At 40.0% G+C, this 18,408-nt stretch overlaps 1 protein-coding gene across 1 annotated transcript in view; it reads right to left on the bottom strand.

Moving 5' to 3' along the window:
- The window catches only part of LOC136879184 (protein-L-histidine N-pros-methyltransferase-like), a 631,930-nt gene extending 617,173 nt beyond the window's left edge, over positions 1-14,757 (bottom strand). Inside the window, exon 1 of the mRNA XM_067152959.2 lies at positions 14,223-14,757. Within this exon, the coding sequence (XP_067009060.2) occupies positions 14,223-14,450 (228 nt within the window). The 5' untranslated portion in view covers positions 14,451-14,757. The remainder of the gene's footprint in view (positions 1-14,222) is intronic.
- Positions 14,758-18,408: the final 3,651 nt, after the last annotated feature.

The following is an 18,408-nucleotide window of genomic DNA, read 5'->3' as shown; positions in this document are numbered from 1 at the left end:
CGTAGTGAAGCACGGGTATCTTGCTAATATATACAGGGTGAAGCGTAATTCGCGCACTCGGGCGTCGCAGCGCGACTCCTCACATGCCAGCAATAAAAAAAAAGTCTCTTACAAAATTTCGTCCTGCGAGTAGAAAACGGACGTTGAAGAGTAGCAATCTGGCAACACTGTAAGCATATGTAGGGTAACTACCGCTGTCAGCGCGTTCTGGACGTGCTGTACAGTTGGTGCAGTGGGTAGAGTTTTGGTTGGCATGCAGGAGATCGATGGTTCGATCCTGGGTTGAGGCGCATTTTTTATTTGCTAATTTCCATCTGACATTACCTACTGTAATACAGTAAGACGCTGTTTCTGAGGTTACATGTATCCTACATTTACAACATTTTGTAACGCTGAAACAACAAATACCTGGTTAGACTAATAAGAAATAGACAGCTGAAACAAATGACCAGTCATAGGACAGAATAACTACACAAACAATATCACTTTCGATATGCTAAGATGATAGCACATACAGTAACACAACGTCTACCTTGTCATTTACATACTAAATGTATAATAATAATGTTATTTGTTTCACGTCCCACGAACTACCTTTTTTAAGGTTTTCGGAGATGCCACCATACTACATGTAATACGCTCGCGCAGATGTAGCACATTAGCACTAATACTGTCCATATTAAATTCACGCCCACGACGTGGAAAGGGCGCCTTTCAAATGACCAATGAAAACGATTGTTCGTCCATTTCTAGGATCGTATTATGTAAGTGCAAATGGTTTCTAGAGGACCCGCTGCAATCGCTGTTGACGATTAAGATGCCAGATACCATACCACCTGGACTACATTTACGAAATAAAAATCATACGCCTCAACCCAGGATCGACCACTTGACCTCCTGCATGCTATCCCAAAACTCTATCCACTGCACCAACTGTACAGTACGACTAACATCTGCTGACAGAGGTAGTTACCCTAGATGTGGTTACAGCGTTGCCAGATTGCTACTCTTCAATGTCGTTTTTCTGCCGGATATACTGGCAAGACGAAATTTTGTAACAGACATTTTTTTATTGCTGGCATGTGAGGAGTCGCGCTGCGACGCCCGAGTGCGCGAATTACGCTTCACCTGTATATATATTCTTCATTGGTGTGTCTTCTCCAGTGTGTTTCACGTTTAGAAGGGCTTTCTTGGCCCCTGCGGAGACCACGAACCTACTACGCTGGCGTAGCAGGGGGAGATACTCCCAAGTGGCGCGTCCTAAGTGGCGGATAGAGGGTCCTAACCCGCTTGCCGGCGGACTTGAGCGAAATAAAATACCTCTCGCGGACCAAACCTACAACCTTCAGTAGGTGGGGGCGAAGACGAAGAATATACACACGGTATCCTCTGCCTGTCGTAAGAGGCGACTAAAAGGGGCGAGCAAGGGACGATTGAACTAGAACCATGAAACTACTTCTGATTAGTAGTTCTTGGTTCAGGGTACTTACAGGGGTTAGACAAGGCCTTTGCTGTTCGTAGTTTACATGGATCATCTGCTGAAAGATATAAAATGGCAGGGAGGGATTCAGTTAGGTGGAAATGTAGTAAGCAGTCTTGCCTATGCTGATGACTTGGTCTTAGTGGCAGATTGTGCCGAAAGCCTGCAGTCTAATATCTTGGAACTTGAAAAGAGGTGCAATGAGTATGGTATGAAAATTAGCCTCTCGAAGACTAAATTGATGTTAGTAGGTAAGAAATTCAACAGAAATGAATGTCAGATTGGTGATACAAAGCTAGAACAGGTCGATAATTTCAAGTATTTAGGTTGTGTGTTCTCCCAGGATGGTAATATAGTAAGTGAGATTGAATCAAGGTGTCGTAAAGCTAAGGCAGTGAGCTTGCAGTTGCGATCAACAGTATTCTGTAAGAAGTCAGCTCCCAGACGAAACTATCTTTACATCGGTCTGTTTTCAGACCAACTTTGCTTTACGGGAGCGAAATCTGGGTGGACTCAGGATACCTTATTCATAAGTTAGAAATAACAGACATGAAAGTAGCAAGAATGATTGCTGGTAAAAACAGATGGGAACAATTGCAGGAGGGTACTCGGAATGAGGAGATAAAGGCTAATTTAGGAATGAACTCGATGGATGAAGCTGTACGCATAAACCGGCTTCGGTGGTGGGGTCATGTGAGGCGAATGGAGGAGGATAGGTTACCTAGGAGAATAATGGACTCTGTTATGGAGGGTAAGAGAAGTAGAGGTAGACCAAGACGATGATGGTTAGACTCGGTTTCTAACGATTTAAAGATAAGAGGTATAGAATTAACTGAGGCCACAACACTAGTCGCAAATCGAGGATTGTGGCGACGTTTAGTAAATTCACAGAGGCTAGCAGACTGAACGCTGAAAGGCACAACAGTCTATAATGATAATGTATGTAATATTATCGACAGAGTAAATTATTATTATAAAATAGACTAAATTTATTTAGATTATATTATTTACTAAAATCTCATTTGAAGATTATATACTCATCGCCAAAGAAAGCATTCACGCACTCACCTTCATGAAGGATAACATGCAACAAAGCAGTGATTGGAATATATTGTCCTACTACATGATATAAAAGACTAAAGCACCATTATGAGTCCTCAGCAACTCCAGTAGCCGCGAATGAAAAGTAGAAGGGTGGGGGGGAGGGGGCAAAAATGTACAGACAGCAAAAAGTGTCCGGGTTTGTAGGATATAGCCAGCGGGGGCGGGGAGGGGGTAAAATATAACAAAACCTAAAATAAAAGCTACAAAATGTTTAGTTCTGTGATGCTCCGTGAGCGAATTTCGACAGAGAGGTACCAACTTAAGTGCGGTAATAATAGTTTTTTGAGATTTTGATTCAATAAAATACAATAAAACTTTCACCAAAGGAACAATAATTACACACGCATTACACTTAAACAGAAGTATGGCGTGATTATACAATTAAAAATCATTTAGTATTTGATTACACACTAACAAACTAACAGACACTAAGATGAGTGCCAGACTAAGAAATGCGCGCAGCAAGCGGGTCAATCGTTCGAGATGTGTGCGAGTGACGCACGGAATAGAGAGAATCGGTTCCTACGACTCCGAAATCGCACTCTATGTCGAATGCGACACCGATGCAGTCGCCAGATTATGCTGGGCACACTCACTAGAGCTTCTATTCTATCCTCTTTGCACTAGAGTGAGTTTTCCGTAGGTATATAAGTGGAGCAAATTCGAACGTGCAATATTTACTATTTCTTCTGTATACAGTGAAATGTCTTATTGGTTTTCATGAATGAATTTTGCCACATAATAAAGAAATAAAAATTTATCCTCGTAGTCTGGAAATCACATTACACATTTCGACACTGAGTGTAGCAATCGACATTGTTAGGCCTATTTGTCCTGCTTATACTGTATTTTTCTCATGTGGTTTTCAAATATCGTTAGTATAAACGCATAAAGTCTGTGGAATTAAGTCAGTTTTTTAATAAATACACAACTTGTTTCGTAGCATACCTGTCTTCCGTTACATTTAATTTGCAATGAGCATTCTGTGTTACTGTCCGACTCATTGGCTGAATCGTCAGCGTTGAGGCCTTCGGTTCAGAGAGTCTCGGGTTCGATCCCGGCCGCGTGGGGGAATTTAATCGCCTCTCATTAGTTCTTTTGGCCCAGAGACTGGGTGTTTGTGTTTCTCCCAACATTTTCCTCTTCATATCCAGACAACACACTACACTAGCAACCACTACAGGAAAACGCAATAGTGATTACATCCCTCCACATAGGGTTGGCGTCAGGAAGGGCATCCGGTTGTAAAATAGCGCCAAATCAACATGTGAGATATAGTTCGCACCCGCGACCCTACATGTGTGAGAAAATTGGTAGAAAAAGAAGAAGAACAACGTTTCATACGGTACCACTACTAAATATTATTATGATAAACTGTCAGAATTAATATTTTTGTTTTCATTACTGCTTAACATTAGTTAAGGTTGCCTCTTTAGTACAATTGTATTTTGATGAAATAGTAGTGTTATATTATGTCATAATCCCCGTACAAGTTTTGATTTGTTTACAATCCGTACAATTTGATTAGTTTCCAACTGAGAATCATATCAAATTACAGTAGCAGTAGAGTATATAACTCCAGGACACTACAATGGGAGCAGGCATGGCTTGTAAAGTGACCTGGTTATAAACCGAAACGAACTCGCATTACAGAACACATTCGTGCTGCACGTGTTTACGTATCAGCATCATAGATGGTGCTACTAGTTCCTCGGAATCGATTCCGGAATCGGGTACCCGGTTATCCAGGCATATGGAATCGACTCTTAGCGATTCCAGTCGCAACCAATCACTATGGATCGTACCAAATATAGTGGAGACAATACGCGACACTGTGCGAGATATCGAGGGACAGCGATTAGAGCTCTATCTAGCGCAGTGACCTGAGAGTTACTGATTCTGTCATAAGAGCAGGTGTATTTGTTTGTGAAGTTTTTGGTGTTATTTATGTGTTTGCATTAAGCTGACATAAGTAAAGAGTAGCGTGTGTCATTCCTTTATATCTCCTCCCAATATGAGTGCAAAGATATGTGCTGCGTTTGGCTGCAATAACTGTGAAGTGCAGAAGGATTCGCGCTCTTTCTTCAGTTTCCCTCGTGACAAGAAAATGTAAGTAAATACCGTGTTTGCGTATATACTCTTCCAGTTACAAAGATATTTTTATAGAGGGCCTATTTCCTAAACTTCTGACCTGCGCGACCCATATTTTAACTGACTTAAAATATAATAAGCTTATTTTATTGTATTAGTACAGCAGTTAACCTTCAATACCGATGTGTTGTTGTAGGTGTGATCTGTGGGTTTTGATTTAATTTAGGAAAATGCATATGCATGTGTGTGGCTGGTTGTGTTCCAAGTTACCGTAATGCCGTAATGCGCTGTCAAGCACTGAAGAAAATGTGGGTGATTTAAGAATTGTGATGATGATGCAAATTTGCTTTACCCTAATGCAATGGCAAGTATTGCTTATAGGGAAATTTTGAATGTTTTTGCGGCTAAATTTATAGATTTTCTTTCTGTTAGTAGGCTTCAAGTTAAAAGGAAAATTTTCCAGCTCTTAAATGTAAATTCATTGAATCATGTGTGTAAGGAATGTGCCGATATTTTAATGACAAGTGTGCTAATGTGATGTACAATGCTTTTAAATGAGAAAAAAAGACATCTAGCCGTGAAAGTTCAGGCAGGTATGCTAAAACTAAAAAAAGTAATGCATAAATGAAATATCAAGCCCTTTCACAGCAGTCCATTTCACATCTTGATTATATGTCTAATTTCAGTCTTTAAATAATAACCTGTTAAATAATTCTTCATTCATGTAACCAGAATTGCTTTAGCAACTTTGAAGTTAATATTTTAGCAACACTTTCTTTCTAGACGTAATTTATTTATCCATTTCCGTATATACATTTCCATTGATGTTTGAATTTAGCGCGAATTTTCAGGTCACGCCACTAGGAGCGCCACTTGCGAACTGTCTCGTATTTAATCGTACCTCGTTGTCTATGACCATGGCAAAAATATATATATCCCTGCTACCCTTCCTCACAGCACATGCGAAGTCTCCACTACTTCCTGTGGCGCTATACTAATCGGTTAGCCGCGACGACCGGCATTTTGTGCGTATTTCCGCTAATAATTGTGTTAATAAAGAAAAAAAGGAAAGAATTAACTGATAAAACAACAGGGTTTGCTTTTTTAATAATTCCCACAATTCCTAGTTCCAGACGGCTAAAATGGAATAAAAATGTAAGGTTTTCTCCACTAAGTGAACCCCCCCCCCCCCGCCACCTTTAATCGCCGTAACTGACCAGCTGTACCGTTAGATGTCGTAGACACGATAGGCTTCAATGAAGAGGTGTTCTATGAGATGAGGAGTGAAGTAGTTTCCTACTGCTTTCTTACTGACCCAGAAGGAGTTGTTACATATCACACTATCAAGCCCACTGAAAAGTACAGACTAACCTACTCTACGAATGATACTTTCACACCATTCATTACAGCGACTAGCTGCATAAGGAATGTCATTACTAGCATCACTCATGCTTCAGTCACGTTCATACTGTCAAAGGCTAACTACTTTCTGAATTGGGATTCATTTAAAATCACAAAGAAGACTGGCCTCACAAACTAACATCAATGGCAATGGAAACCACAATGATACACAACCATGCCCACAGTAGGCATCTGTTAGTAAACTAATGTAAATCTACAAGGGAGGTTGGATAGTAAAAATAAAAGTGACAATCCTATGCTGCTAAGTGGTCTCTTCTATAATAATGTAAAGTAAGTTCTCCAGTTTCTAAAATCTGTAGTACCGGGCGAGTTGGCCGTGAGCGTAGAGGCGCGCGGCTGTGAGCTTGCATCCGGGAGATAGTAGGTTCGAATCCCACTGTCGGCAGCCCTGAAAATGGTTTTCCGTGGTTTCCCATTTTCACACCAGGCAAATGCTGGGGCTGTACCTTAACTAAGGCCACGGCCGTTTCCTTCCAAATCCTAGGCCTTTCCTATCCCATCGTCGCCATAAGACCTATCTGTGTCGGTGCGACGTAAAGCCCCTAGCAAAAAAAAAAAAAAATCTGTAGCATACATGTACGTAATTTCAAATATTTTCTAACACACACTTACCCATTAATTTTTTCATTACCTAATCAAATAACATCAAGTACTGTATATAATCAAACATGGCCTATCTGGTAATATGAAGATTAGATTCACTTTTAAGTGCTTGGATCACTGGTCATCACTTTTGTTGGCTGCATTATGTTATTTTTCTTTCTTTTTTGCTAGTTGCTTTACGTCGCACCGACACAGATAGGTCTTATGGCGACGATGGGATAGGAACGGCCTAGGAATTAGAAGGAAGCGGCCTTAATTAAGCTGTTGCATGTTTGGTCAGTGCCTACAAATGTTGCAAGTTCTTTATACCCTCGTAACTCTATGGAACACTGTCAACTATTCACGGTTCACAAAGCTATAAGATTAGATTAGATTTAAGAGGATGGGAAAATGGTAGTGATGGTGGTGATTATTGTTTTAAGAGGAACTAGAACTGGCTATCCATCCTTTCCTAACACTAGTCAGATGATAAAAATGGAAGGGATCCATTTCTCCAAAAATGAAGGTAAACTTATCAAAAAAGAAAAGAAAAAAGGTAAGGTCCACGAAAGGCATGAAAATAAAGGAATACCTGAACCTCGCAAACATAATACCGCCAGGGTCAGAAGAAAACAAGTACTGAGCTTACATAAATCTACATGGGAGGTTGAAAGTAAAGATAAAAGTGATGAGCCTGACAAAATACTGAAGGCAAGTCAACCTCTAAGACCCATGATTGACAGCACACACCCCAAAGTTAAGTTCAGAGCCCCTGGGGTTACCCCTTCTCAGCTACTCTTTTAATAGGCAGGGTATATCAAGGATGTATTTTACTACCCTTACCTGCAAGAAGAGAGGGTGAGGGTAGGAAAGGTGCCCTACTAAGCTATTCTCCTACCTCTTACTATCTGCACTGTCACTATAGAGAGAATATTAAACCATCCCAATCATCAAAAATATGGTATTAAGCTTACTCACATAAATCTACAAGTGTCTGAGGACAGCTTACCAGTTCTGTAGTTCTTTTTCCCAGTATATCCCATGAAGATGAGCTGTATGTGCCGCAGTGTGAGGGTGTTGTCTGTGGGTGTAGGTGTAACTGTTCGGGCTAGGAATTGGAAAGATGCGGCCATGGTCTGAGAAAGGTACCATCCCGGTATTTGCCTGGAGTTGAAATGGGAAAACATGGAAAACCATTCCAAAGATGGCCGATGCAGGAATCAAACCCAACTGTTTACCAAGTACAGGGCTAACAATCATAACTGCCCATACCGTAACGTACTGAGCTAACCTAAATGTACAATATAACTATTTATAATAGTTTATTTAAATCCGCCTTGATCAATACACTCATTAAATGAAAGAAACATTATTTATTAACCATACATGTTTCGGGAAATCTCAACCATTCCCTTCATCAGTGGTTAGATCAATGGTTGAGATTTCCCGAAACATGTATGGTTAATAAATAATGTTTCTTTCATTTAATGAGTGTATTGATCAAGGCGGATTTAAATAAACTATTATAAATAGTTATATTGTACATTTAGACCAGTCAATACGGACCAAACACAATATTAACCTATCATGATTAAGTTTATTAACACTGAGCTAACCTGTTTGGTAATCTACAAGTTTGTATGTAAACACAAATTTAAAAGGTTAAAATGAGGAACAAAACTAAAGGGGTAGAGGTAAATATTTAGACCTGAAATCTACTAACATGAACATGTATTAGATGCTAGTTAACAGCAACAGCTGAAAAGTTTGGATGATTCATGAGCTCTATAGCTTTGGTGAGATATACAGTTTACATTGTACTATACCTACTAGTATGGGCTAGATCAAGTTTGTTGCTTTCATACATCAGTCTGACTCAGTCTCATTTTTAGCTTTGACAAAATGAAACTGAGGTATCGGCAATGCTACTAACACATTTCCTTATTAAGCCAGTCCCTGTGATGATTAATGCGAAGGTATCACTCATAGTGTCTGCATTTCAGTGGGTTGGCAGACTGACAGGCAACAGCACATTTCAGCTTCATGAAGAAAGCAACAGTAAACTACTTCCTCATATCCTCAGTATGCCTCTTGGTGATATCTACGCTATGACTGCTCTAGGGCATCCAACCCAGCCTCTAGGCAGAGAACTCGACAGAGAGACATACATACATGCGTGGAAGTCCCAATCAATAGCGATGTCAACAATATTGATAATTATGGCCTTCAGCTCTTTACAACCCTCTGAATAATAATATAAACGTTATTAGCTTTACATCAAAATAACTAATTTTACAGTTTTCAACAGACGCCAAGATCCCAGAATAGTCCCACAGGAGTTTTTTTGCGTGCCAGTAAATATACCAACATGAGGCTGATGTATTTGAGCACCTTCAAATACCATTGGACTGAGCCAAGATCAAACCTGCCAAGTTTGGGTCAGCAGGCCAGCGTCTCAACTGTCTGAGCCACTCAACTCAGCCCCTCTGAATATTCTAGGCTATGGCCTACATGGCAAAAACAAGACAATCATAAAAAGTACATATCCTACGTCGTTCCATCTTAAGTGATGGGTCGGCGAACGAGGCTTCTCCATCAGTATTTGATTAAATAAAATAATTTTAGTAGAACAAACTGAGTTTAGATTAGTATCATAATTTTTTTTTTTTTTTTTTTACATCACCAGAGGTCTTGTGACAATGTTGAGATAAGACAGGTCTAGGACTGGAAAGAAAGTTACTCTACTGGTTTTTTTTTACATCACCAGAGGTCCTGTGACAATGATAAGATAGGACAGGTCTAGGACTGGAAAGAAAGTGACTCTACACTTAATTAAGGCACAGCCCAGGCATTTGCCTGGTGTGAAATTGGGAAACCATGGAAAAACCATCTTCAGGGGTGCTGACAGAGGGGTTTTAATCCACCATCTCCTGAATGCAAGCTAACAGCTATGCAACCCACATTATGAGCCAAAACGATTCAGTATAACCAGCTACAAAGATGATTATTATTTTAAAATTTTTTTTCTCCAAAAACCCAAAGTGACTAAATGTACCCTCATGTCAATAATAATAGAAATAATAACAGAAATAATATACTAAATCTGCTGTTGCTTATGTTCAGCTTGGACTCCAGATTGCCAGCTTCTTTGAACTCTAACAAGGTCACATAATGTTATTAGGGTCCGGAAATGTTTTAGGCACAGTCTGTATATTTCTAAGTGATCATATATTTCCTTCATAGTATTTTAACAGTGATGCTTGCTAATATACCGTTAGGTGTGAATGTACTTTGAAAAAACATGTAGGCCTAGGTCACCTAGGCCTACAGGTTCATTGCCAATTAATTCCAAGGTGCAAAGGGATTCACTGTAAAGTAATATATAAGTAAAACTTCTGTAGTCTTTTTAATCAATTTACTGCATCTATAAACTCTTGTTTAGACCAGCCTAGTGGTGAACGGGGTTCCATGTCTGCTTCTTACCCAGAGACCCTAAATTCAATTGATGACTCATCCAAGGATTTTAATTCTGGACTGAGGGCTGCAAAGGAGTAAATTATCTTCATGAGACCAACAAAGCAGCTGTCTTAAAAGTGGATCCAGTCATGAAAGCCAACCAATACAGTTACATTTTGTATATGCCAAGAGTTCTGGTGCTGTTTCAAATCTTGTCTATGTAAACGCCCCCTCCCCCTATCCTTACTCTCCCAAATACAAGTAAGTTTTACTGCCTGTATAATCCTCATCCATTTACGTTACGTAACATGAATTAGTGTACCTTTTCTATAAACTGAAACAAATGTGATAGTTCAACAAGGACCGATTTATGCCAGTCAGTTCACAAACATCCATGATGATTTGGTGGTGTGTTTACCTTCCATCTTCACACTGATACCAGTCACCTATCAATCATCAATGATCTGCATTTAGTGCTATTGCCCAGGTGGCAGATTCCCTATCAGTTGTTTACCAAGCTTTTTCTTAAACGTTTTCAAAGAACTTGGATATTTATCAAATATTACCCTTGATAATGTATTCCAATCACTTACCCCTTGTCCTACAAATGAATATCTGCCCCAATCTGTCCTCTTCAAATCCAACTTTATCTTCATATTATGATCTTTCCTAATTTTTAAACATCCGCTCAAGCTTACTTGTCAACTAATGTCATTCCACACCATCTCTCCGCGACAGCTCGAAACATAGCCTACCAAATAGTCCAGCATCTCGTCTCCTTACTACCAAGTCTTCAGAGCCCAAAGTTTGCAACATTTTTGTAACACTGCCCTTTTGTCAGAAATCACCCAGAACAAACTGTGCTGCTTTGCTCTGAATCTTTTCCACTTCTCGTATCAAGTAGTCCTGGTGTAGATCTCATTCATTATATTAATACCTGGGTACTATCACTCCATCAACACTTCTCCCCTTGGTGAAACTTACAACTTGACTTTTCATCCCATTTACCATCTTCCATTATCTGCTGTCAATCTCGCAACATTGTCCAGGTTCTCCTGCAGTCACTCACATTCCTGCAACTTATTTACTACTCTATACAGTGTAACATCATCTGCAAATAGCCTTATCTGTGATTCAAGTTATTTACATAAAGGTCCAACAATACTGCCCTACAGGACCCCACTCTTAATCATTCCAGGATCATACTCTAATTCTCTGAGTTCAGTTTTCTAGAAATTTAGCCACCCATTCAACCACACCTTTGTGTAGTCCAATAGCCATCATTTTTGCCAGTAATCTCCCATTATCTACCTTATCTAAAGCAATGGATAGGACAATAATGATACAGTCCATTTGACCACCTGAATCTAAAATATCTGCTATATCTTGGTGGAGACCTACAAGCTAAACGTCAGTGGAATAACCTTTCTTAAACCCAAACTGCCTTCTATCAAACCAATTAGTAATTTCACAAACATGTCTAATATAATCAGAAAGAATGCTTTCCCAGAGCTTACAAACAACACATGTCAAGTTGACTAACCTGTAAATATCCACTTTATGTTTGTCACTCTTTCCCTTGTACATTGCAACTACTATTGTAACTCTCCATTCATTTGGTATTGCTTCTTCATGCAAACAATAATGAAGTATGTATTTCAGATATGGCACTATATCCCAACCCATAGCCTTTAATATATCCCCAGAAATCTTATCAACACCAGCTGATTTTCTAGCCTTCAACTTTTGTATCTTTTTGTAAATGTCTTTATTATCATGGGTAAATATCAGTAATTTGCCGGTATTAGTTGCCTCCTCTATCTGAACATTATCCTTATACCCAACTACCTTTACATACTGCTGACTGAATACTTCTGCCTTTTGTAAGTCCTCCAAGTTTTAGAAGATGCAACATTACATGATAAGAAAGAGAACTGACAAATACACATCAGGAGAACCTCAGAAAGTGAAGGTATCTAAACAAATTGCACATTTAAGTACGGTAGGCACTGTGTTTATAAGCATGAAGTCACCAAAATTCCTAGGATGTTAAAGTAATAAATTAAAACGGATGCATTAAGTTTTAGTATATTGAATAATTTCAGATGTGGGTCTGAAGCACTTTAAATGTCTCAAACATTTACAAATACTGATATTTATTCACATATAAAGGGCTGTGTAGCAGCAATATGTACATAAGACATCACAGCAGGATATGTAAAATGTATTTATTTGCCTACAAAAACAGGTTCCCGAGAGCATAAGCGCTATCATGGGGAACATTAGGCCTACACAGTTAATTTTAAAGATGATGGAGATTTCTGCAAGGATGCCCATGCCCGGGGGCAAGGGGGGACGCCCTCCACTAGCTTTCAGGGAAAGGAAAAAATCGAATGTAGTCAGGTGTTTTTCTTTCAAAAAAATTAAAAGTCGGTATGACGTAGAAGTGGTAGGGGATACCGTGGGTGATATTCTATCATGGAATACAAGTACAATGATAATAAGGGTTATAGCAAGGGGGTGATTGGCTTGTATAAAAATTATACTGTTAAGAAGATTGAAAATAAGGACTCTTATGTCACCATTCATCTTCCAAAATATTAAAAATACTAAATACCCTCAGGTCTAGCCCCCCCCCCCCCCCCCCGCACCTTACAAACTATTCTATGGGCGCCCTTGGGTTGATGTAATTCTTTTCAAAGCAATAGGCATCTTGGTCATAATGTACAATTGCATACGTAGGCTATGTATGTACCGGTATGTTTGTTTGTTTGTTTGTTTGTTTGTTTGTTTGTTTGTTGAGACCTTAGTCAAAAGGCTAGTTAGATAAATCAGTTCTTGCAGATAAATTAGATGTCACTGAACAGGCATACTAGGAAAATGAAAATTGAGAGCTTCCTATTGCATTCCTCACCAGGACATAATGAGCTATTACATACCAGATTGCCAAGGCCACTGAGAATCTCTGTTACTTTCATACTCAAATCTGAGGACTGACTGAGGCAGACTAATAAAAGTAATATACTGTTCTTCCCTAACACACAGCACACTGTAAACATTACATTAAGCCATATTTCTAACTCGCCTTGGTCATTATATAGGAGCAGTATATTTCTGGTTGTAGGGCACAGTAGGTGGTAGTCACCTTGAGTTTTCAAGGGAAACTACATTGTATAATAATAATGATAATAATAATAGTGAAGAACTACCTATGCAGTATTGGTTCAAAATCGCAGCTTTCTATACTTTGGGCACCATGTAAAGAACAAAGCCTAGTAACAAACTATAGGAATTAAAAACATAAAATGGCATAGCCTGCTTGAGCCTAGAATCATTTTAGAGTATGTAGAAAACTACCCTCAAAGTCATGATTATGCATAAAAACTCTCTCAACTTACTGTATACAATTTCAGATGATCATCTTGTTTCAAAACAGTAAAACTGTCCCGCCATACAAAACAAGGCAATAAATAAATAAATAAATAAATAAAAAAAATAAAGAGATAAATAAATAAATGACTTTTACTTAAGTTCCTGAAAGTGTACTGGAAAGCCTCAAGTAAGTGTTTTGTACACTATTAACTAATGTATGGTACCGTAAGTAAAACTTGGGAGAAAAAAAAAAAAAAAAAGGCTATATGATTAGTAATAATCAGTTATTTTACTCTGGTTTCCATGAAAGATTGATTATACAATTTTAGGATCAAATTGCAGGGCCAAATTTAGTGAGAATGATGGTTATGAAAAAACAAGATAGGCTATTTGATTTCCACTTAATAGTTTGCTATCTACCGTATTAGGAACTGTAGTAGGCCCTTTAGGAATTGTGGAGTTTCACCTCAGTCTTTTCACACTGTTTGTTCATGAGCTTCCCCAGCCCAGTGCAAGTATATTTCTTTATATAAACAAGCACACAGACACACACATGCATGGTGAAAGAGAGAAATAGAGAGAGTAAGAGCATGTATATTTCAGCCAAGCAGTAAAATTGGTAACAAATAAAGTGAAATATTCTCCAACTTTCTACAGAATAAAGAGTGCGGTCACTAGAAAATGCTTCCTAAACATGCTACTATGTTCACCTTACCTGATTCCTGTCAAATCTCTGCAGTCTTTCGTCTGCTAGGTACTTGAGGTAAAGTGTTCTCGCTAGAGTCCCATGTGGTCGATAGAGCCTTCTCAAAACTTCAGTATCAGTTTGAAAACTTCCTCCATCAAAAATTGGCTGCATGTCATAACCACTGTTGCTACTACACTCTGGCAAGCAATTTCCATTTTCACACGCAAAGTCATTCACAGCCGTAGACAAATTCATTTCTGCCGATGTTTTATTACTACCGATAAATAATGAAGGCAAAATTCAAGTACCTCGTTGCACTCAGGAAGAGGATACACTCACATGTAAATTGTAAACAAAGCCTTGGGATGACGGTTCTTAACGATGTGGCAAAGATACGACAATGGCTATAAAATAGTATTAAAATTTGTAACGCTTATAATAATTCCTGATTAAAATGTGTTATATTAGTACATGCCACACTCCAAATTATGAAAGAAATAAAAAGTTAGAAATGAAAACATGTATACGCCCACTAACCTACACATGCTGCCATATTGCGCTGGTATTGCGCTCTATCGGCTGTGAAACAAAACACGTGAGACAAGCGAAAGACAGTTCGCGGCACGTTGACTGGGAACAAGAGGGGATAATTTTCCTTTAGTTTGGAAAATATAAATAACCAACAGCAAGCACACTATAATTTTCTACTGTTGTTATATTGCACTTAATATTATGATTCCCCGACTCGTTGGCTGAATGGTCAGCGTACTGGCCTTCGTTCAGAGGGTCCCGGGTTCGGTTCCCGGCCGGGTCGGGGATTTTAACGTTCATTGGTTAATTCCAATAGCCCGCGGGCTGGGTGTTTGTGCTGTCCCCAACATCCCTGCAATTCACACACCACACACAACACTATCCTCCACCACAATAACACGCAGTTACCTACACATGGCAGATGCCGCCAACCCTCATCGCAGGGTCTGCCTTACAAGGGCTGCACTCGGCTAGAAATAGCCACACGATATTGTTATTATTACCGTTTAAAATCTTTTTGTATTTCTTCATTCGTGTTTCTATCTACCCATCTCACCGTTCAACATATCCGACTCGTTGGCTGAATGGTCAGCGCACTGGCCTTCTGTTCGGAGTCCCGGATTCGATTCCCGGCCGGGTCGGGGATTTTAACCTTCATTGGTTAATTCCAATGGCCCGGGAGCTGGGTGTTTGTGCTGTCCCCAACATCCCTGCAACTCACACACCACACACAACACTATCCTCCACCACAATAACACGCAGTTACCTACAAATCGCAGATGCCGCCCACCCTCATCGGAGAGTCTGCCTTACAAAGGGCTCCACTCGGCTATAAATAGCCACACGAAATTAAATTAAATATTATGATTGGTAGCCTATGCTTCCAACAAGCCTATCATTAGATATAAAATCCTCCTTCGTAAAATAATATTCATCGTGCTGAAAAAAAAAAAGAAAAAAAAAGCGAGTTCATCTCTCGTCGTACGGTACATTTCGAAGAAGTATTCACGAGCCGAGATTAAGTGGTTGGATCCCATATCACAATGACATTTTCAAACGACTTTCACCCAAATCAGTGATGCTGACATGACAACAATTCAGCTTATTACAGAGGTTTCACTACACAGAAAGTAGGCTACACGATAGTAATGACTGAGTTGAACCTAGATCCTAAATAAAAGAACAACTCTTAAATATTGCTATCTGTCAACGGATTATTTATTGGCTGGCTACTTGGCCTTCGGTTTAGAGGGCCCTGAGTTCGATTCCCGGCTGGGTCGACGATTTTAATTTTGAACGGTTAATTCCCATGGTTCGTGGACAACTGTGTATTTGGGTATGCTGCAGCTCACCTTTCACAACACTAGCAACAATCACAATAACACGCAGTTTCTCATAAATTGCAAATGCCGCCCACCCTCGACGGAGGGTCTACCGGTACCTTACAAGGACTGCACCAGGCTAGCAATAGACACACGAAATTAATTAATCTGATCATTGAAATCGAAACAAGACCAATAGTCATGAAGCATAAGGTTAAAAAATGTGTCTCGAAGTTTTCCACAGGCTAAGACTTTTTAGGAATCCTGAGCTGAGTCTAAAATATTAACAAAACTGCTGACTAATTAAGTAAGATTAGTTGTTCCATTATTTTACGTCCCACTAACTAGTGTTACGGTTTTCGAAGGCGCCGAGGTGACGGTATTTACGCCAGACCAACACAGATAGGTCTTATGGAGACGATAGGGTAGGAAAGGGCCAGGGGCAGGAAGGAAGCGAGCGTGGCCTTAATTAAGGTACAATCCCAGCATTTGCCTGGTGTGAAAATGGGGAACCTACAGAAAACTATCTTCAGGGCTGCCGACAGTAGAGTTCGAACCCACTATCTCCCGATTGCAAGCCGATAGCTACGTGATCCAAACCACGCAGCCACTCGGTCGGTGTTGGTTGTTTTAATGGCATTATAAGCCTCTCTTACTTCTGTCAATAGAAGAAGAATTTGGATCCATCAAATAATTTAGATAATGTCTTAAAAGAGGACAGCGCCCTGAGAGACGGAAATTAAAGTCTCCCTAGCCCTCACAAATCTTAACAACGTCAGAGTAAAAACAAGAACAAGATTTGACCAGGGGAGATCTAATACATAAGATGAAAAAGGAAAACCTGGCATAAGAAAATGGAAGCTGTGTCAGAACAACAAACAACAAACCTAAGTTAAGTGCGTTGGCCAACTAAGACGACTGCTGCCCAGCCAGATGACCTGTGGGTAGTAAACTATCACGTGGTCAGCGAGACGACATCCTCAGCCTCAGATCCTTGACTGTCATGACTGGGTCCGTTAACTTTCATATCAGAGGGCTACTCAGTCAGTCTCATGACGATGAGTAAACACCTTGTCTAGACTTCAGACCAGGATTAAAAGTCTTGGAAGAACTGGGAATCGAATCCAGTTCCTCCGAGTAAGACGCAGACCGTAGGATTCCAGCTGAGTATGACGAGTGGAGAAAATGCCAGGCCATAGTTCAGTAAGGCACTGCTCCCATTTACTTGTGTCTATGCCCACTCTTTCATCTTTCTTATCCAATCTCTGATGGCGAAGTCTTGTTCTCTTTCGATTCCGATGATACGTTTGTTAGTCTAAGCTATTCTTTTCCCACCTTTCAAAGCCTTTCCCTGAAAAGTATGTTTACGAATGGTGCATTAATTTACCTTTTACTAGCTAGACAACAAACAATTTGTTGTTGTTACTACTTTGAAGAATACTATGACTAATAAGTGTTTATATACCGTATTCTGCTTAATACGCTCACTTGCATATTTTTAAAACAAATTGCACATTAATCAACGCGAGTACACAGTATCGTCATAGGGTCATATGTGTGCCGTTTGTGTTTAATGGCGCAGAATTTCCACTTGGGGTTGTACATGTCTCCCCCTCATTCAGAAATGCAAGGTACCCAACAAAGCGTTATAGCAGTGTGAGAAGTGTGATCCCCCCTGCGGGTTGGGGTGGTAGAGTAACACCCACGGTATTCCCTGCCTGTCGTAAGAAGTGACTAAAAGGAACTCCTCAGGCTCTTAACTTGGGAGGTGGGTTGGAGACCACGGGGCTCTTTGGTGAATCCTAGCATTGCGCGGCTGTGAGCTTGCATCCGGGAGATAGTAGGTTCGAATCCCACTATCGGCAGCCCTGAAAATGGTTTTCCGTGGTTTCCCATTTTCACACCAGGCAAATGCTGGGGCTGTACCTTAATTAAGGCCACGGCCGCTTCCTTCCAACTCCTAAGTCTTTCCTATCCCATCGTCGCCATAAGACCTATCTGTGTCGGTGCGACGTAAAGCCCCTAGCAAAAAAAAAAAAATAGCATTGCCTCCACTTAGGCTACTTGTACTACATTCCTCATTTTCATGTATCCTATCCGAACTCCCTTGGACAACTCTTATTCTTTTCCTACCCCGACGGTTTTAGTCTTACGACGCCTACGGAGTCTTTCATTTTCATACACTTCGTGGGCCTCGTCTTTCTTCGGCCGATATCCTGAATTTTCGAAATGTCGGATCCCTTCCATTTTTTCCCTCTGATTAATGTTAATTGAGAATGGTTGCCTAGTTAACTTTCTCTTAATACAATAATCACCACCACCAGCAGCGAGAAGAGTGAGCCACAGAGCAAAGTTGAGTG

This window comes from Anabrus simplex, chromosome 1 (assembly GCF_040414725.1).
Source record: "Anabrus simplex isolate iqAnaSimp1 chromosome 1, ASM4041472v1, whole genome shotgun sequence".
Lineage (NCBI taxonomy): Eukaryota > Metazoa > Arthropoda > Insecta > Orthoptera > Tettigoniidae > Anabrus > Anabrus simplex.
This window is presented reverse-complemented; position numbering and strand designations above follow the sequence as displayed.